Source organism: Rhinatrema bivittatum, unplaced genomic scaffold (assembly GCF_901001135.1).
Source record: "Rhinatrema bivittatum unplaced genomic scaffold, aRhiBiv1.1, whole genome shotgun sequence".
In the NCBI taxonomy this organism is placed as follows: domain Eukaryota; kingdom Metazoa; phylum Chordata; class Amphibia; order Gymnophiona; family Rhinatrematidae; genus Rhinatrema; species Rhinatrema bivittatum.
In genome coordinates this window covers 25,966-46,691 of record NW_021820330.1, presented here as the reverse complement: position 1 = coordinate 46,691, position 20,726 = coordinate 25,966, and the positions used below count along the sequence as shown (strand labels likewise).

Sequence of the window (20,726 nt, the reverse complement as noted above, 5' to 3'; positions counted from 1 at the left end):
TATATACGTATATATATATATACATATGTATATATATATATATATATATATATATACAGACTCAGAAACTTTAAACGATAGCACAAGGGACAGACCCTGGGCCCCTAGGATTATCTTCCACAATCTTCACGGTTTTTAATCACAGGCAACAAAAGGTTATATTTTTATTTTATGTAGAGCTTCGATTTATACTTTTTCCATCTAAACGAGAGCCCCCCCAGGCTTTTTCTCAAGTTACCTGTTAAAAGGCCTTCGGGCATGTCGTCAATACTATAACGTGCTCACGGCTGCTCACGGCATCTGTCAGGGGTCCTGCAAGCGACAGCTCTGGCAGGCAGGGGGCGCCCTTTGCCGTGGGACCGGCTGGAAAAAGAGAGAGAAGGCCACCGGGAGGGCGACTCAGGTCTGGAAAAGAGGGTGCCACAGGAGGCCGCAAAGCCTGACGGGTAGAAGTGGTTAGGAGGAGAGACACCTTGGACTTCCTACTGGCGGCTCTCCTCGGGATAACGGATACGGAGCCCGCGAGGGAGGGAGCGGTACTGGACCTGGTACTTACAAATGGGGGGGGGGGGGGGGGAATAGCGTTGCTCGTGCCACAGAAATAGGTCGTCCGAGCTTCGGTGGCCATCGGGCGGCGCGTGCCTTAGTGCAAAACGCATAGGGGGGGTCACTGCAAGGTCCAAGTCCTGGATTCAGAGAGTTGCCCGCGTGGCTGAGGCGGGGCAGTGCTGGCAGGGTGAGGAGACAAGGGGGTAGGCGACCCCCTGCTCCTGCAGGTCTAAATGGATATGCATGAGATACGCTTGCACAGAGCGGAGGCAGAGCGTGCGGATATATATCACGTGCCTGTTCATCGTGGATACCCCTGAGAACCAGACCCTGTCTGTGGCTCTCCAGGGCTGGAATTTATTTATTTATTTATTTATTTATTTACATCTTTTTACTATACCGACGTTCAAGACAAAGATTCTTATCGCGCCGGTTTACATCGAACCGAAGCAAACGAATGTCTTCGAACCAAATTTAGGAAGAGAATTACATATCCGTAATAGAAAGAAATTAAAACCTAAGTAACAGATAATAAAGTAAAAATAAAAGTAAAAAACAAAACAAAACCAAAACATAACATATAACAAGTGGTAATAAGAAATCGGGGAATACAATAAGACCTTGAAGAGGGAATAGGTACTTTCAGCTTAATTCTCTCTGGAAGCAAGTCGGGGTCTGGGAAGGAGAGAAAATTCAACGTTGTTATGTCAAGTATTGCATGAAACTAGGAATCGCCTGGTCCCGCTCTGTTCTACTCTATTCTTCGATTTTTTTTTTATACTGCCTTTCACTCACAAAGAAATCCCAAGGCGGTTTACATCATTCATAAAAAACCCCCAATAATAATACAATACACCAAATAAAAAAAATAAAAAAAACAATAATAATACAATACACCAAATAAAAAAAAAATGTACAGTAACAGTTCATCCATAAAAGTGCCTTCCCCATCCCTGCTCTCACTAGGTCAGACCAGTAAGAAATATCACACTCTCCCAGCAGTAAAATAAAAGGGCCCATGAAGTAATTCAATGTACAATGAAGAATATTAGCGCAACTAAAAAATAACACTCTCTCCCTCCCCCCCCCTAGAAATAAAATAAGGTTCCTGGCAAAATCTTTGTGGAAGAAGAGTGGGCAAAATTACAAGGAAATGCAATATAATAAGGGCAGCAAACCTTGAAGTAGAAGTCAGAGGAAAAAAGAGAGCAGCCTGGCTTTCAAAGGAAGCGGCTGGGAAGGCCAAGGCCAGAAGATTTAGCATTCGAAAGGGATCTGGGAAAGAGAAGCCCAGAGAAGAATATTTGGAGGCTGAGAGAAGCGGGACTGGCTTGTCCCGGACAGACCATGGAGGGCGGAGGAGCAGAGGCAGGACAGCGAGACCGAGAAAGGTTAAAGGAGGCCTGAGTGGAGGAGGGAAGAGAGTTTGCACGGAACAAGCAAAGCAGGATGTGGGGGACAAGAGTCGGCCCAGAACGGGCGCGGGGCTCGGAGGGGGTTCTGGCTGACGCGCCTCGGCGACGGAGCCGCGCACGCGCTGTGCCTGCTCACAGGATGTGGAGACGGGTTAGTACAGTTAGCGCCGGGGTTAGTGGACCCTTGGGCCGGCCGTGAGGATGAAGACTGGATGAGAGGAGAACTCCGCTGAGACGATACGGGCGGGAGGCGGCACGGAGCCGGGAGACCAAGCAGGAGCTTCGCGCCACTGGAAGCCCGCGATATCCCCCCCCGGGAGGAGCCCGTGAGGACCCGGGCCGCTGGGACTCGGGAGCGGACTCCCGGAGCAGAAGTCCGGCTGAGTGGAGAACAGCTCGAGGATCAGAACCGGCAGCGGGCAAAGAGAAACAGAATAGGAACCCAAAATCAAGAACCAGGAAGTCGGTCCGAGGGCTGGAAAGCAGAAACTGAAGCGGAGACTGGAACTGGCAAGGAAGCAGGGTCAGGAGCGGAGGCTGGAACGGGTGAAAAAGCAGGATCTGAAGCGGAGGCTGGAACAGGTGAAGAAACTGAATCAGGAGCACAGGACCATGGACAGCAACAGTCACTCCTTAGAAAGGACGCCGTTGCAAGGCAACGACTTCAGTCAGACGTCGGGCTTAAATATCCTGCCGGCGTCCGACGTCATCTCAGGGGCCGGCCTCGGTTTCAAGCCCCTGCACCTCCAACTGCCTTCCCCTTGCGTTCGCGTGTGCCTAAGGGTGGGGGGGGCGGAGCTTAGACGTGGAGACGCTGCCACCGGAGAGGGCCGAGAAGGCCTGAAAAATGCCAGACACGATCGCGGGACCCCCCAGGGCAGAGGAAGGTTAAGGACCCGGTCGCACGTCCAGCGACCGGGACCGCAACACCAGTGGGCCTGACCTCACGGGACTCCTTTGCGAAGGAAACGATGGTGGAGGGTCACAGGACCGTGAGGCAGTGTGGGGAACGAGCTCTGGATGTGGAGTCCTTGCATTTCGGCACAGCCTGTGGAAGAGGCTCCCCAGTAAGCTGGTGGGTCCCAAGGTGGGGGTCTGGATTAGGACCCAGCGGAGTGGACGGACGGCTGTCGCTCTGCGGACTGAAAGGTGATCGGCGCAGGGAATATTCTGCTCCCTATTTTTGGGCCTGCTACCCTAGAGCAGTTGGCAGAAAGGTTTGAGTCTTTGGAGATGACACAAGGTTTTCCTGGGGGTGGTATGAGGGTGTGTTCTCATGGCGCCCTGCTTCACCCTGTGCGTGGGACACCCTCCCTGAGGTGCTGCGTCTCGTCCCTTCTCCGGCCAGATTTCCATCCAAACTCCCGCCCTTAGGGAGGCTGCTTTTCAACCTCAGAGCCTGGGTCTTCCTCAACAAACGTCTGCCGACTTTAATGGTCTTGACGTCAACCTGTTTGTCCTCTTTGCCTGCGCTTTTTGACTAGATTGTCAGCTCCACGGGGGCAAGAACTGTCTCTTACCTGTACAAGAGATAAGATATCTGCACAGCGTTTGTGTGAAGCTGGTTTACGACAGCAATGGAGTCTTCTGATGGGGGTAGAAGACATTAGGAGTGAGCTAAAAACAAAAAAGCTCAAGATGTGATGAAGGCTTGGTCAACTGTGAAAAGGAGAATCGTGCACTCAGGGGTGCAGATGATCAAGGGGGTGGAGGTGGGGGAGAGATACTGACGTGCACCAGCCAGGAGGGAGAGCTGAGGGCGATGGTGTCTGATGATCTCAAGTTGCAGAAAAAAAATGCAACAAGGCATAGGCCAGAGCCAGAAGGGATGGTGAGGGGCATAAGCAGAGGCATAAAATACGGAGAAAGGGAGGTGATAATGTCTCTGCCTAGGACAGTGGTGAGACCCTGGTCAAGGAAGTCACTTTCAAAGGAGGTGCGCGTTTAGCAATTTTCAAAAGCCCACGGACGCGGTTTTACGTGGGTAAATCCTTTCGAAAACCAAGCCCTGAGGTCACAGCCGGAAGCCCTAAGGATGGAAGCGATCCAGAGGCGGGATTGGACTGAAATGAAAAAGAACATAAGAAATTGCCATGCCGGGTCAGACCAAGGGTCCATCAAGCCCAGCATCCTGTTTCCAACAGAGACCAAACCAGGCCACAAGAACCTGGCAATTACCCAACGACTAAGAAGAATCCATGCTACTGATGCAATTAATAGCAGTGGCTATTCCCTAAGTATAACTTGATTAATAGCCATTAATGGACTTCTCCAAGAACTTATCCAAACCTTTTTTGAACCCAGCTACTCTAACTGCACTAACCACATCCTCTGGCAACAAATTCCAGAGCTTTACTGTGCGTTGAGTGAAAAAGAACTTTCTCCGATTAGTCTTAAATGTGCTACTTGCTAACTTCATGGAATGCCCCCTAGTCCTTCTATTATTCGAAAGTGTAAATAACCGAGTCACATCTACTCATTCAAGACCTCTCATGATCTTAAAGACCTCTATCATATCCCCCCTCAGATGCCTTCCTCAGATGAGAGGAGGATATGATAGACGGATAAATAACACACAAGCAGAAAACATTTTTCCAGCAGAAGTCAGGGTATGAGGCTTAATGGGGTTCCCACTGGAAAAGGCTTTTGCACTCCTAGGATGGTGACTGCGGGGAAGAAAACGCTTGGGGAAAAGGTGAAGGCACGAGCAAAATATTTACAATGAAGCATATACTATTTCGGCCTTTATCTGCTGTCAGTTACTATGTCCCAGTATAAGGGGTGAAAATCTTCTATGCATGAATTAGAAGAGGTATCTGGAGGGGGGGGGTGACTGTATCTGATGATCTTAAGGTGGCCAAACAGGTGGATAAAGTGACAGTAAAAGCCAGACAGATGCCTGGCTGCACAGGGAGAGGAAGGGTCAGCAGAAAAAGGGAGGTGATATTGCTCCTGTATAGGTCTCCTGGTGAGACCTCACTGGGAATACTGAGCACAGTTCTGGAGACCCCACCTTCAGAAGGATAGAAACAGGATGGAGTCGCTCCAGAGGGAGGTCACTAAAATGGTCAGTGGTCTTCCTTCTAAAGCATAGGGGGAGAGACTTAAAGATCTAAACCTGTGCACCCTAGAGGAAAGGCGAGATAGGGGAGATATGACAGAGACATTCAGATATCTCAGAGGTTTCCATGCACAGGAGCTGAGCCTCTTTCAATGGAAAGGAGGTTATAGGACGAGGAGGGGGTCATGAGATGAGGTTGGAAAGGGATAGAGTCTGGAGTATTCTTAGGAAATATTTCTTTACAGAGAGGGTGATGGATGCATGGAACGACCTCCCTCTGGAGACGAGGACAGTACCTGAATTCGAGAAAGCATGGGAAAAGCACAGGGGATCTCCGGAGGGCGTGGTAGTGGTTGGTATGGGTGGACAGACTCGCTGGGCCGTGTGGTCTTTTTCTGCCGTCATGTGCCTATGTCTCTAGCTTTCGCATGCATTTTGTCAGGTTAAATCGTGCATTTTTCTTAGTCTGAAGGCCTGGCCTGTGCATTGGTAAAGTACTGGTCTAGTGTGTGGATGTCTTGATGTACTTTTTGTGTTTCCCTTCATCTGAAACAATTCCCACATTCAGTAGATGGAAAGTGATTTTATCGAAAGGCGGTGGAAGGGCAGCATTTCGAAATGGGTTTGTTTTCCCCATTTGTGAACTGGGCCTTCAAATCATGGTGAACACTTTCAGATTTGCCTGTCCCATGACAGCAACGAACCTCACTCATAAGCCAGGCCACGTTGGATACAATCTCACTCCCCAAATTTAAGGCTCTTCCTACTACTTCCATAGTGCTAAAGAGAGCTTCCTTTTGGATTTCTTAAAATGTAAATATGTACAGGCAATATATCTAGGGGTGCTCAGAGGTTCCTTGTAGTCAGGCTGGTGGGACCCACTAAAACTGGGACTGTTTCTGTATTTTTCTGCCATATTTTCTTGGTCTCTGGTTGCATCTCTTGGTACTCGAGGATCTTCTCTCTTTCCGTGCATAGTTATAGCATAGTTGCTAGGTATTAACGCCTATTAGCATTGTCACGCTTGCATTTTTTCTCCTTATGCCCTGACATTTTTTCAGGATTGCTGTATAACTGAAGTTTTAATCACATTCAGTGAATGTATATGGTTTCTCTTGTATGTGAATCTTCTGGTGGTATCTGAGGTGTGATTTCTGAGTGAAACTTTTACCACAGTCTGTACATTTAAAGGGTTTTTCTCCTGTATGGATCCTTTGATGTTTTTTTAGATCAGACTTCTGCCTAAAGTTTTTCTCACAATGTATACATGGAAATGGTTTCTGCTCTGTGTGGATAATCTGATGTCGTTTTAGATATGATTTGCAACTGAAGTGTTTGTCACATTCAGTACATGAAAATGGTTTCTCTCCAGTATGGGTCAAGTGATGTAATTTCAGGTGAACTTTCCTACCAAACTTTTTATCACACATAGTACATGCATATGGTTTCTCTTTTGGGATTGGTATCCCTGTGTGGTTTCGCTGGTGTAATATTAATCGATCCTTACGACAGAAGCTTTTCCCACATTCAGTACATGGAAAAGGTCTCTCCTGCAGATGAGTTCTTTGGTGTGATCTTAAGAGATCCTTGCGCAGGAAAGATTTTCTGCATTCAGGACACTGAAATGGTTTCTCTCCTCTGTGGACTCTTTGGTGTAATTTTAAAAGATCCTTGCGAATGAAACTCTTCCCACATTCAGTGCATAGAAAGGGTCTCTCTCCTGTGTGCGTTCTGTAATGAGATATTAACCTTGGTCTCCTATCAAAGCTTTTTCCACATTCAGGACATTGGAAGGGTCTCTCTCCTGTGTGGGTTCTGTAGTGAGATATGAAACGTGATTTCCTATCAAAGCTCTTCCCACAGTTGTTACACATAAAGAATTTCTTCCATTTCCCCTCTCTCTGGTGAAGATTAAAAGTCATGTGATCACTGTTATTACTTTGGAAGGGTTTCTCTGCACTCAGGTGTCTCTGGTGGAGGTCAGAAATCACATGATCACTGTTATTACTTTGGAAGGGTCTCTCTGCACTCAGGTATCTCTGGTGGAGGTTAGAAGTTATTTGATCACTGTTATTACTTTGGAAACGTCTATCTGCTGTCAGTTGGCTCTGGAGGTGAAGATCAGAAGCCATGTGATCACTGTTATTACTTTGAAATGGTCTCTCTGCTCTCGGGTGTCTCGGGTGCTCAGGAAGGTCTGTGAGCTCCCTGTCACTTCTCTCACACTCAGTGACTTCATCCTGTGAGTCTCCTGCAGGGGCCCTCAGCTTCTCCTCCGATTCCTGCTGACTTTCCATAGTTTCCCCCCTCTCAGTCCCACGAGAAACATTCTCACAGGCATTTGCTGATCTTTCTGAGAGCCATCCCTGTGCCACAGGGCACTCTTCATGATTCTCCTCAGTATCTGCTGGGTATAAAAGGAAGGGCATTAATGACCAAAGAGACTATTACAAAATGAATTTAATTCATCCTGACACAAAACCTTTTTTAGCTTCAGTAATACAGATTATTGAAATTTTTCTAGGAAGCAGGACGGCACCACAGCAATGCCAACCTTTTATGGAAGAACCGGATGGACACCAGACTAAGACCTTTGAAATCTTACTGGTATGTTGCTGACGACATTGTTATGATTTGGGCTATGGGAAAAGAGAGTCACAAACAATTTCACAGTTCTTTTAATGTATTCTGTCTTTCGGTCAGACTAAAAATGGGACGACACTGCAGAAAGAGTTAAGTGTTTGGATATGACGGCCTCGGGCAACAGTGGCATCTTCAGGCATCTGACAGACGCAGCTCTCTTCACAGCTCCAGCTTCCACTCTTTGCCAAAATTAAAGTGCACCCTATCCAGTGTCTGTCCTCCGATCTAATCCTCTAAGTCCCCTAACCAAGGAAATCGATCAGGCCCATCTGAGAAAGGCCCAGCACTTATTGTTATTGCTCATCTCTACTCTTAATCTGTGCACTATTTGTTCCTCTTACCTGCGTGCGCGTGAGCGACGTCCCTCTCTCCTGACTGCAGGGGATCCCGGACGGGCGACTCCTCCTCTGGTTTAGCCCTTGATAATATGTCACGAGTCGTCATGTGATGGCCGGTTCCTGGGGACATCCGGGAGAAGCGAATTACGTCTCCGTTACAGTCACCGAGAGATCTACGAGGAGCAGGTCTCCCCCAGCCTTTCCTGGGGCGAGGCCCGTTTTTGCGATATCTGGGAACTATAGCCACCAGTCGGAGACGTCCCTCTCTCCCCCCACCCACAGCCATCACCAATTCACCTACTCCCTTCCCCCACACTTCCTTCACTCCCTCTCCCCCCCCCCCCCCCCCCCCACAGTGGCAGTCTCCTCTCCCACGGCGATCGTTCACCGGCTTCTTCCGTGCAGCGATGTCCTAAAAAGCCGGTGCCAGAAAGAGAGCCGGTGAAGGGCAGCGGCAGCAGAGGGCAGGGGCATTCGGCACGCGGGACAGCAGCGCGCCTCTCTCTCTCTCTCCTGTTCTCTGCAACCGTGCCGGCACCCGGAAACCCGAGGCGCCTGATCGGAGGGAACGGCCACGAGGCGTGCGCACACGCGCCAAGCTCCCCTGGGCTGCCCGCACCACGCCCCCGGCGGTGCCCAGGAGGCGCCCCTCAGCTCACGCCGCCCCCCGCGGAAAGGGAGCCCCGAGTAAGTACGGAGCAGGCCCGTGCCCGGGATCCCTGGAAGCCACCCTGGCCCAAGTTTATAAAGCCTCCACCCACCAATCAGCTTCTGAAACAGTCACCAAGCAAGCAGGCGCCCACAGGCTCCCCTCCTGCACAATAACCACACATTCTCTCTCTCTCTGAGCTGCTGAAAGAAACTTCCAAAACACACACACACCTACACACACACAGACATTCTCCCCCCCACACAGACATTCCCACACTCACACACACACACACACACACACACATTCACACACACACAGGCATTCACACACACACATACACACACAGACATTCCCCCCCCCACACACAGACATTCCCACACACACACACTCACACACACAAAGGCATTCACACACACAGGCATTCACACACACACACACACACACAGATTCTCAGACACACACACAAGTACCCTCCCCACACAGAAATATGCACAAACAGAAACATGCAGAGACACAATTCATAAACACACACAAAGAAACAGAGAGACACGCATATACAGAAAGAGACAAACACAGAGACATTCACACACAAGAGACACGCATATACAGAAAGAGACAAACACAGAGACATTCACACACAAGAGACACGCATATACAGAAAGAGACAAACAGAGACATTCACACACAAGAGACACGCATATACAGAAAGAGACAAACACAGAGACATTCACACACAAGAGACACGCATATACAGAAAGAGACAAACACAGAGACATTCAAACACAAGAGACACGCATATACAGAAAGAGACATACACAGAGACATTCACACACAAGAGACACGCATATACAGAAAGAGACAAACACAGAGACATTCACACACAAGAGACACGCATATACAGAAAGAGACAAATACAGAGACATTCACACACACAGAGACACGCATATACAGAAAGAGACAAACACAGAGACATTCACACACAAGAGACACGCATATACAGAAAGAGACAAACACAGAGACATTCACACACAAGAGACACGCATATACAGAAAGAGACAAACACAGAGACATTCACACACACAGAGACACGCATATACAGAAAGAGACAAACACAGAGACATTCACACACAAGAGACACGCATATACAGAAAGAGACAAACACAGAGACATTCACACACAAGAGACACGCATATACAGAAAGAGACAAACACAGAGACATTCACACACAAGAGACACGCATATACAGAAAGAGACAAACACAGAGACATTCACACACAAGAGACACGCATATACAGAAAGAGACAAACACAGACATTCACACACAAGAGACACGCATATACAGAAAGAGACATACACAGAGACATTCACACACAAGAGACACGCATATACAGAAAGAGACAAACACAGAGACATTCAGACACAAGAGACACGCATATACAGAAAGAGACAAACACAGAGACATTCAGACACAAGAGACACGCATATACAGAAAGAGACAAACACAGAGACATTCACACACAAGAGACACGCATATACAGAAAGAGACATACACAGAGACATTCACACACAAGAGACACGCATATACAGAAAGAGACATACACAGAGACATTCACACACAAGAGACACGCATATACAGAAAGAGACATACACAGAGACATTCACACACAAGAGACACGCATATACAGAAAGAGACAAACACAGAGACATTCACACACAAGCGACACGCATATACAGAAAGAGACAAACACAGAGACATTCACACACACAGAGACACGCATATACAGAAAGAGACAAACACAGAGACATTCACACACAAGAGACTCGCATATACAGAAAGAGACAAACACAGAGACATTCACACACACAGAGACGCATATACAGAAAGAGACAAACACAGAGACATTCACACACACAGAGACGCATATACAGAAAGAGACAAACACAGAGACATTCACACACAAGAGACACGCATATACAGAAAGAGACAAACACAGAGACATTCACACACACAGAGACACGCATATACAGAAAGAGACAAACACAGAGACATTCACACACACAGAGACACGCATATACAGAAAGAGACAAACACAGAGACATTCACACACACAGAGACACGCATATACAGAAAGAGACAACACAGAGACATTCACACACACAGAGACACGCATATACAGAAAGAGACAAACACAGAGACATTCACACACACAGAGACACGCATATACAGAAAGAGACAAACACAGAGACATTCACACACAAGAGACACACATATACAGAAAGAGACAAACACAGAGACATTCACATACACAAAGAAACACATACAGAGACACTCATATTAACATAGACACACAAAGAAAAACACAGACACACACAGAGAGAAATACACAAACAAAAAACAGACACATAGACACCAACATGCACTCATCCATAAATACACGGAGAAAAATAACAGAGATCACAGCTGAACATGCACACAGGATTCATTCTGCTAGTTACACATGTTAAGGAATTAGAAATTGTTACAGAAAATGTAACCACTTAATACTATGAAGCATCAGACATTCCCCGAACCACCCAAACTAAAAATGTTATCCGCCTAATCTATTTCCCTCATAAGGCTCAGCAATCCCTCCTCGTCCCTCTCTGCTGAATTCTTTCCATCTTACCTTCCCCATTAGTCTTCTCCCTCCCCTTCCAGCACATCCCTCTCACCTCATCTCTCCCCCCTCCTACCCTGGCCCGGCTGCATCAAATCCCTCTCTACCCCTGCCACTCCTCTTCTCTCCTGCCATCTTTCCATGTCGCTCCACCCCCAGCGTCCTCGCTCTCTCTGTTTCCCATGAATAGCAGGGCTGAATTAGCCATGCTGTCATGGGATCTGTCAATCAGGTCCGGGAGGTGGAGCTCGTTAAGCAGAGTTTCTGGTTTTTAGTCTCTGCGGCTGCACGTGTGTTCCCGCGCAGGAAAGTAACAGATTCTCCTCAGTCTGTTCTTTCCGCGCGCGGGATCGCTCGCGGAGCTGACTTCTCCTCAAGATTTTTTTTTTCCAAGATGTCGAAGAAATCGGGCTTTAAGCCTTGTCGATGCGGCAAGGTAATGCCGGTCATGGATGGCCATGACCGATGTTACCGTTGCCTCGGAGCTGATTGTGAGTTTTGTGCCCGCATGTCCCCGAGGGCCCAGAGACAGCGGGCCTACAAGATGAGGGAACTTATCAGCCTATCGGAGCCATCGGAGGCGCATTCCTCGCCTGCACCCTCGACGGCACCGGCTCCCTCACATAGAAGAGCAGCATCGTGGGATCCTCGTCCCTCCAGGTCTGGAGGTAAGGAGGTACCACGACGCTCGAGGCCATCGGATCAGGGCTCTGATCCGAGGGATGGGGATCGATCGGCCTTGTTAAAAAAGAAGGCGCAGAACACGGCGCCACTGGCGCAGACATTGACGCATACGGAGCCGGAACCGTCAACACAATTGCAGGCCATGATGCCGAAGATTTCGACGCACGATACAACGGCGAAGATTTTGACGCACGCCACGGCGCCGAAGACGATGGCGCATACGGTGCCGAGTAAAGAATACACAACGGCGTTGAGGAGCCCAATGCCAACGCAGGGAGCACTAAGTCCTCCAAAACAAATCTCACACAGGGCTAAACACACTAGCCAACATGGGATAAAGCGACGGCATGAATCCCCAAACTTATCTCGTTCTACCTCTCACGATTCTACGCCACATCGCTCAGATACTTCACGATTCTCCAGAGGATCCCGACCAAAACATAGGAGACGATCACCTTCAAGAGACAAGGCCCACATACGATCAGTATCGGCTCATCATCATAAGTATGTCCGTCATTCACACCATAAAAAGGTTACACAATGAGCAGCCTTTAACATAATGTTAGTGAGATCAAAACACAAGGTATTATCACATTGTAATACCTCTTCTCTGCTGCCGCAAATCTCCTATCACAGTTCCTTCTTCTCTACCCCCCCCCAAAAAACAAACAAACAATGGTGAACAATATTAATTTAATAAAATTATAAATTGAAAAAGAAAAAAAAGGTTACACAAGAAGGCAGGGCGTGGGATGTCAGTCCCTCTCCTTCCATCTCTTCTCAGGTTAAACATACTAAGCCCTCATCACATAGAGAAGTTATACAAGTTACGTCTTCTAATGTATCTACATCCTCAAACACTTCTTCCAAGATTGTAAAGGAGGCAATACAAAATACACACGGCGTCCCAGATACTCTACCTCAACCAAACCCGGTGGAGCCTACACCACATCACTTACCGAAACACACGGGTCGTTTGGCAATGCCTCCCCAAACGAAAGAAGCATTTTGGCAACTATCTCAGTCTTTGGCAGGTTTCTATGAAACCCTGGAATCATCTTTCAAGATGACTAACGAACCATCTACAAGTTCCAGGGAACCGAGTGTTCACCGTTCTAGAGAACCATCGGTTGAACCTCCTTCATCACCGGTACCGGATCGACCAACTTCACCAATTCCAAAACAGGACACACCAATAGATTCCATGTCCCCACAAACATCTCCATCATCATCTACAGAATTTTCTTCAGACCCACAGGAACAACCACAGGAACCATACTCCCCTCCAGAAGACCTCTCATACCCAAATGTTTTAGAAAAGTTGGGTACTATCTTACATCTAGAATTTCAAAAGGAAACAGATCCTAGATCAGAGACCTTAGGTCTCCTTAAAATATTTGATGTCCCAGGATAACCCACATCTCTACCACCGCAAGAGATACTACACAGTGTGTTACAAAAATCCTAGGAAACACCTCATTCCCTCACGGCGGTTTCAAGAAAGACTGACATCAAGTTTTGTATGCGGAAAACATCGCTGTACTCAATGCCACAGTTACCACACGCTTCAATTGTGGTAGAGTCTGCGATGCAGTGATTCAAAAAATCAAAAACGCATACTTCATATCCACCGACCAAAGATAATAGATGTTTGAACGAATTTGGGAGGAAAATGTATCAGAACGCAATGTTAAATGCCAGAATTATGCACCATCAATTTTATATGGTACAATACCTTTTCGAGTGCATTCAGGCCTCAAAGGGGATGCTGTCCTCGACAGAAGACTAGACTCTACCGCTGCTCCATGACATGGAGGAGTGCGCTCGACACCTTCTGCGTTCAATTTACGAAGGATTCGAAACATCGTCTAGAGCGTCGGCAACAGCCATAGCAGCCCGTAGGATGGCATGGCTACAATCTAGCACTATTAGGGATGACTTACATGAAAAGCTAGCGAACCTCCCGTGTACAGGAAACAACCTGTTTGGAGATTGTTTTCAAGAGACAGTGGGAAAACTGAAGGACGAAGCTCTAGCAGTTCAATCCTTAACATCACAACCTGCTTACTCAAACACACGCCGTTATTTTGGATCTAATCGCCGTCAATCCTATACCTGTAGACCCTATAGGTCTTACCAATCTTTCCGTCCACAGACGTATCCATCTTATCAACGGCCACAACAACAACATACCCCTCTTCAATGCAGAGGTAAACCACGGAATCAGAGACAGACAACTCAACAACCAGCAGCCACAGTGAAGTCAACCCCATCTTTTTAATAATACAGCCACCACCACAACAACTAACACCACCTGGAAGAATCCACTCTTGCTTACCAGTCTGGGAGAGGATAACATCCGATCAATGGGTTTTGGAAATAGTACGTCAAGGTTACCAACTTCAATTTACCACAAAACCCACATTACCTCACTTTCCCAATCAAAAGATTCGGAGATCTCAATTACAACTAGGGGAAGAAATTGCTCTCCTTCACAAACAAAAGGCCATTGCACTGATTTTCCCAACAACCCAGAACTCAAGGTTCTACTCCCCATATTTCCTCATACCCAAGAAATCAGGTGGCCTTCGACCCATACTGGATCTTCGAGAGTTGAACAAATTCCTAACCAAAGAAAAATTCAAGATGGTATCCTTGAAATCAATCCTACCTCTGATTCAACCCAATGACTGGATGTGCTCCATCGATCTGAAGGATGCTTACACACACATTCCAATCCACCCATCCTCTTGGCGTTACCTATGCTTTCGCTACAGGCATCAACACTACCAGTACAAGGTTCTTCCATTTGGACTATCGGCTGCACCCAGGATTTTCACCAAATGCATGGTTGTGGTGGTGGCCCATCTCAGACAACAGGGTATGACAATATTTCCATATCTGGATGATTGGCTAATAATAGCCTCAACTCCGGACATCTTGATCGACCACCTCTGACGGGTGATCCAGTGCTTACAGGAACTAGGACTAGTGATCAATTTTCAGAAATTGCATCTAAAGCCAACACAAAAACTACAGTTTATAGGAGCATGCCTGGACACCACTCGCCACCGGGCATACCTCCCAACCAAGCGAATATCACAAATCCGTCAACTTCTCTATCTGTTGAACAACACTCAAAAACCTTTAGCGAGGCAAGTTCTAGTAGTCTTGGGTCACATGGCGGCAGCCATTTTCACGGTTCCCAACACCAGACTACACATGAGATGTCTGCAATGGGGACTAAAAAGACAATGGAAACAACACTCACAACCATTGACAGAAAGGTTGTCAATGACATCCGAAATGAGGAAAGATATAACATGGTGGCTCCTACACTCCACCCTTTCCAAGGGAAAATTATCCAGTCCCCCTCCTCACAATGCAGTCTTAACCACAGATGCGTCTCGCAAGGGATGGGGAGCACATCTCGAGATTTACGAAACGCAAGGGTTATGGACACTCTCAGAGCAGACCCTGCAGATAAATCTATTAGAACTCAGAGCAATTCAGAACGCACTCCAAGTGTTTCAAAACCACCTCAGAGGCCGCAGGGTAATGATCTATACGGACAATCAAATAGCGATGTTTTACATCAACAAACAAGGAGGGTCCAGTTCATGGGCCCTATGCAAGGAAACATTGATCATCTTCGAACATGCTCATCAACATTGCATGCACTTGCAAGCAACTTACCTTCCGGGAGTGGCAAACACTAGAGCGGACAGGTTAAGTCAAATTTTTCATCCTCACAAGTGGGCTCTCAATGCAGAGATCGCCCAAAACATCTTCTTACAATGGGGAACACCTTCGATAGATCTCTTTGCAACGGAGACCAATGCTCAAGTTCCACAATTCTGCTCGATATGTCCCAGCCCAACCAGAATCGCTCAGGATGCCTTCCTCATCTCGTGGACGTCAGGCCTCCTGTATGCTTTTCCTCCCATTCCACTTATAACAAGGACAATTCAAAAGTGCATAGCAGACAAAGCTCAACTGATACTCATAGCCCCAGCCTGGCCCAGACAACTGTGGTACAGTTTCCTTCTCAGGCTTTCGATCAAAGACCCAATTCGACTACCGAACCATCCAGATCTCCTGGTCCAGGATCAAGGGACGCTTCTACACCCGCTACACTCATCTCTCCATTTGACAGCATGGAGGTTGAACGGCTCCTTTTAACAGAACAAGGAGTTTCTGATTCGACACAATTCATTTTGTTAGAATCCAGGAAACTTTCAACGAGAAGGAATTATAACTACAAATGGAGATGTTACTCTACTTGGTGCATATCCAATGGAGTACCACCATTGGATTGTTCACCGGAAATACTTATGAATTATCTTCATACACTGTACACAGCTGGGCTAGCCACATCTTCCATTAGAGTTCATCTCAGCACCACAGGGGCAAATCATAGACCAATAAATAATATCCCTATCTCCAATCACCCTTTACTCTCTCGTTTCATCAAGGGATTGATTAACTCACCTTCGACTTCCGATTTCTAAACCTCCCGTCCCGTGGAACCTCAACATAGTTCTCGAACAACTCATGCTTTCCCCGATCGAACCCATGGACTCAGCACACACTAAATACCTCACATGGAAAGTGGTATTCCTATTAGCAGTAACATCAGCTCGACGAGTCAGTGAATTGCAAGCCTTAGTCCACTATAGTCCATATTTGCAATTTTATCATCAAAAGGTAGTTCTCAGGACTCACCCATCCTTCTTGCCAAAAGTGGTTTCTCAATTCCATCTCAATCAAACCATAGACCTACCAATCTTTTTTCCAAAACCTCACTCTAATGATAGAGAAAAATTACTATATACGCTGGATTGTAAAAGAGCATTAGCATACTACAAAGAAAGAACAAAATCGGATTCCAGGACTTCTCAACTATTTGTCTCTTTCGATCCGAAAGCACCTGAACTTCCAGTGACCAAGCGCACCATCTCTAGTTAGATAGTACAGTGCATCCAATTTTGCTACGACAAGCAGAAATTACATCTAGCTTCTATTCCCAAAGCTCACCAGGTCAGAGCAATGGCGACATCATGGGCACACCTTCGAAACGTACAACCCATAGACCTTTGTAAGGCAGCTACATGGTCATCTCTCCATACCTTCACGTCTCATTACTGCCTTGATCAGCAAGCAACCATTGATGCGAAGATAGGACGAGCAATCCTGCACTCTCTATCCTCCTGTCCACGGTGACTACCACATTACTAAAGATCACGTTCAACCATACATATCACAAATAACTTGATCGGGAGCTTGGGACTCCCATGACAGCATGGCTAATTCAGCCCTGCTATCAACGGGAAAAAGCAAGTTTGCTTACCGTAAACGGTGTTTCCGTAGATAGCAGGATGAATTAGCCATGCTGACCCACCCTCCTCCCTGGCAGTCACCGTCTTTTCGACTACACTACAGCTTAATCACAGACTGAGGAGAATCTGTTACTTTCCTGCGTGGGAACACACGAGAGCTAAAATCTAAATCTCTGCTTGGTAAAGCTCTGCCTCCCGGACCTGACTGACAGATCCCATGACAGCATGGCTAATTCATCCTGCTATCTACGGAAACACCGTTTTCGGTAAGCAAACTTGCTTTTCTCCCTTCTCAGTCTTTCTTCATCTCTCTCTGTCTCCAGTCTCTCTCTCCTCCACCCCCCCACCCCCCAGCCTGAAACCCTCCCCTACTGCACCTCCCCTTCAGGTTCAATCTCTCTCCCCCCCCCCCCCCCCCGGGGACTGGCCCTCAGCCTTTCCCCCTCACCACCCCCTCTCTCCAGTCCATGCAAAGGACGAATCTCTAAGCGAAGGCTCTGTCCCCTTCAGGGGAGGCCACGATCAGCCCTTACCCAGGGAGAGCAGGGTCTCCAAATTCTCCTTCATCACCTCCCGGTAAAGCTCCCTCTGCCATTGCTCCAGGCACTCGAACTCCTCCTGCGAGAAGTAGACGGCCACGTCGTCGAAGGTCACCGGCACCTGCGAGACAAGAGCGGGGAGGAAAAAGGCGCTCAGGACTACGAGGAGGGGAGGCGGGAGGGCCGGGAGGCGCCGGATCTCGGCCGGCAGCGCTGCTGACCGACCGACCGACCTCTCGCGCTCCTCCGCCCCGCCCGGTTATTAACTTGCGGTGGGACGTGACCGGCCCCAAGCGTTGGGAGGGTGGGACTCCCGTTCTGCCCGGGGAGGGGGGGGGCCTGCGGGACGCAGGAGGCGCGAGGCGCAGGAACGGCGCGAGCCCCGCTCCCGTCAGGGAGGCGTTACCGGCCCGGACCGTTAGCGCGCAAGCCCGTGCACCCCTTGCCTTCGACGCCTAAAGCATGGAGCGGCCTCCCCGAGGGAAGGGGGCGAAGCAGAATCAGTAACGGAAATCGGGAGAGCCCGGGCAAGCAGGAAGGACCCCGAGGAGTGAGGAGGTCAGGGGAAAGCAGGAGAGAGGCTGGGTTCATGGACATCGCAACAGGTCCCCGCGCTCCTTCTCCCTTCCAGGGTCTAAGTCTCCGGGACATGCAAGTCATGAAAGGGAAAGCAGATCAGATCCAGCCTGAAGAGGCACTGCCCTGTGAAGGGAGGAGAAGCAGGAGGAAGAGCCCAGGGGACTGCAGGGAGTAAGGAATACAAGAAACGGATTCACCATGGGAGGTGAGGGGATGGGATCAGTCCCAGGCTGCATCCCCTGCCAGTCTCCTACCTGCTGAGCAGAAAGCCCTGCAGCCATTCTCCTGCCCCTTCTCCAGAGCAGGATTTCCAGCCCCGGCTCCCTCCCTGCACGGTCCCTGGGGTGGGGGCAGCTTCGGGCTTTGCTGGGTCAGGGCGCTCAGTTTCTCTCCTGATGGCTACACAGGGAAACAGAAGGGAAGGAGGGAGGAAGAAAGGGGTAGAGGAGCAGAGCAAGGAGAAGTGTAAGTCAGAGAGAGAGAGAGAGAGGGGAGGGAAGGAGCTGGGGTTGAGCGGCCTCAGACTGCTGCCATCTCCCGTGCCCGCCCGGCACTGACAGCAGGAGCTGATGCTGCACACAAGCCTGCAGGATTCAAGCATCAACTCACAGTGCACTCTGGGAGATGTAGTCCTTCCTAGGAGGGATTACTGTATGTGACTGTTACAGGGCACTCTGGGAGCTGTAGTCCTTCCTAGGAGGGATTACTGTATGTGACTGTTACAGGGCACTCTGGGAGCTGTGGTCCTTCCTAGGAGGGATTACTGTATGTGACTGTTACAGGGCACTCTGGGAGGTGTAATCCTTCCTAGGAGGGATTACTGTATGTGATGGTTACAGGGCACTCTGGAAGGTGTAATCCTTCCTAGGAGGGATTACTGTATATGACTGTTACAGGGCACTCTGGGAGCTGTGGTCCTTCCTAGGAGGGATTACTGTATGTGACTGTTACAGGGCACTCTGGGAGGTGTAATCCTTCCTAGGAGGGATTACTGTATGTGACTGTTACAGGGCACTCTGGAAGGTGTAATCCTTCCTAGGAGGGATTACTGTATGTGATGGTTACAGGGCACTCTGGGAGCTGTAGTCCTTCCTACGAGGGATTACTGTGTGTGACTGTTACAGGGCTCTCTGGGAGATGTAGTCCTTCCTAGGAGGGATTACTGTATGTGACTGTTACAGGGCACTCTGGGAGGTGTAATCCTTCCTAGGAGGGATTACTGTATGTGATGGTTACAGGGCACTCTGGGAGCTGTAGTCCTTCCTACGAGGGATTACTGTATGTGACTGTTACAGGGCACTCTGGGAGCTGTAGTCCTTCCTAGGAGGGATTACTGTATGTGACTGTTACAGGGCACTCTCAGAGCTGTAGTCCTTCCTAGGAGGGATTACTGTATGTGACTGTTACAGTGCACTCTGGGAGATGTGGTTCTTCCTAGGAGGGATTACTGTATGTGACTGTTACAGGGCACTCTGTGAGGTGTAGTCCTTCCTAGGAGGGATTACTGTATGTGACTGTTACAGGGCACTCTCGGAGCTGTAGTCCTTCCTAGGAGGGATTACTGTATGTGACTGTTACAGTGCACTCTGGGAGATGTGGTTCTTCCTAGGAGGGATTACTGTTTGTGACTGTTACAGGGCACTCTGGGTGCTGTAGTCCTTCCTAGGAGGGGTTACTGTATGTGACTGTTACAGGGCACTCTGGGAGCTATGATCCTTCCTAGGAGGGATTACTGTATGTGACTGTTACAGGGCACTCTGGGAGGTGTAGTCCTTCCTAGGAGGGATTACTGTATGTGACTGTTACAGGGCACTCTGGGAGCTATGATCCTTCCTAGGAGGGATTACTGTATGTGACTGTTACAGGGCACTCTGGGAGGTGTAGTCCTTCCTGGGAGGGGTTACTGTATGTGACTGTTACAGGGCACTCTCGGAGCTGTAGTCCTTCCTAGGAGGGATTACTGTATGTGACTGTTACAGGGCACTCTGGAAGGTGTAATCCTTCCTAGGAGGGATTACTGTATGTGATGGTTACAGGGCACTCTGGGAGCTGTAGTCCTTCCTACGAGGGATTACTGTGTGTGACTGTTACAGGGCTCTCTGGGAGATGTAGTCCTTCCTAGGAGGGATTACTGTATGTGACTGTTACAGGGCACTCTGGGAGCTGTAGTCCTTCCTAGGAGGGATTACTGTATGTGACTGTTACAGTGCACTCTGGGAGATGTGGTTCTTCCTAGGAGGGATTACTGTTTGTGACTGTTACAGGGCACT

At 48.4% G+C, this 20,726-nt stretch overlaps 1 protein-coding gene across 2 annotated transcripts; it reads right to left on the bottom strand.

Moving 5' to 3' along the window:
• Positions 1 to 5,117: 5,117 nt before the first annotated feature.
• LOC115081498 (gastrula zinc finger protein XlCGF57.1-like) lies at positions 5,118 to 18,920 on the bottom strand. 2 transcript variants are annotated; one of them, XM_029585951.1, is made up of 4 exons: positions 18,711 to 18,920; positions 17,872 to 17,998; positions 8,010 to 8,126; positions 5,118 to 7,432 (listed from the first exon to the last, which is right to left on the bottom strand). In XM_029585951.1, exons 1-4 carry the CDS (start codon positions 18,735 to 18,737, stop codon positions 6,108 to 6,110), a joined length of 1,596 nt encoding a protein of 531 aa, XP_029441811.1. In that variant the 5' UTR covers positions 18,738 to 18,920; the 3' UTR covers positions 5,118 to 6,107. The 2 variants fall into 2 exon arrangements, with proteins under 2 accessions (XP_029441811.1, XP_029441812.1); XM_029585952.1 differs by having other exon boundaries at positions 5,118 to 7,429.
• Between the last annotated feature and the right edge of the window lie 1,806 nt (positions 18,921 to 20,726).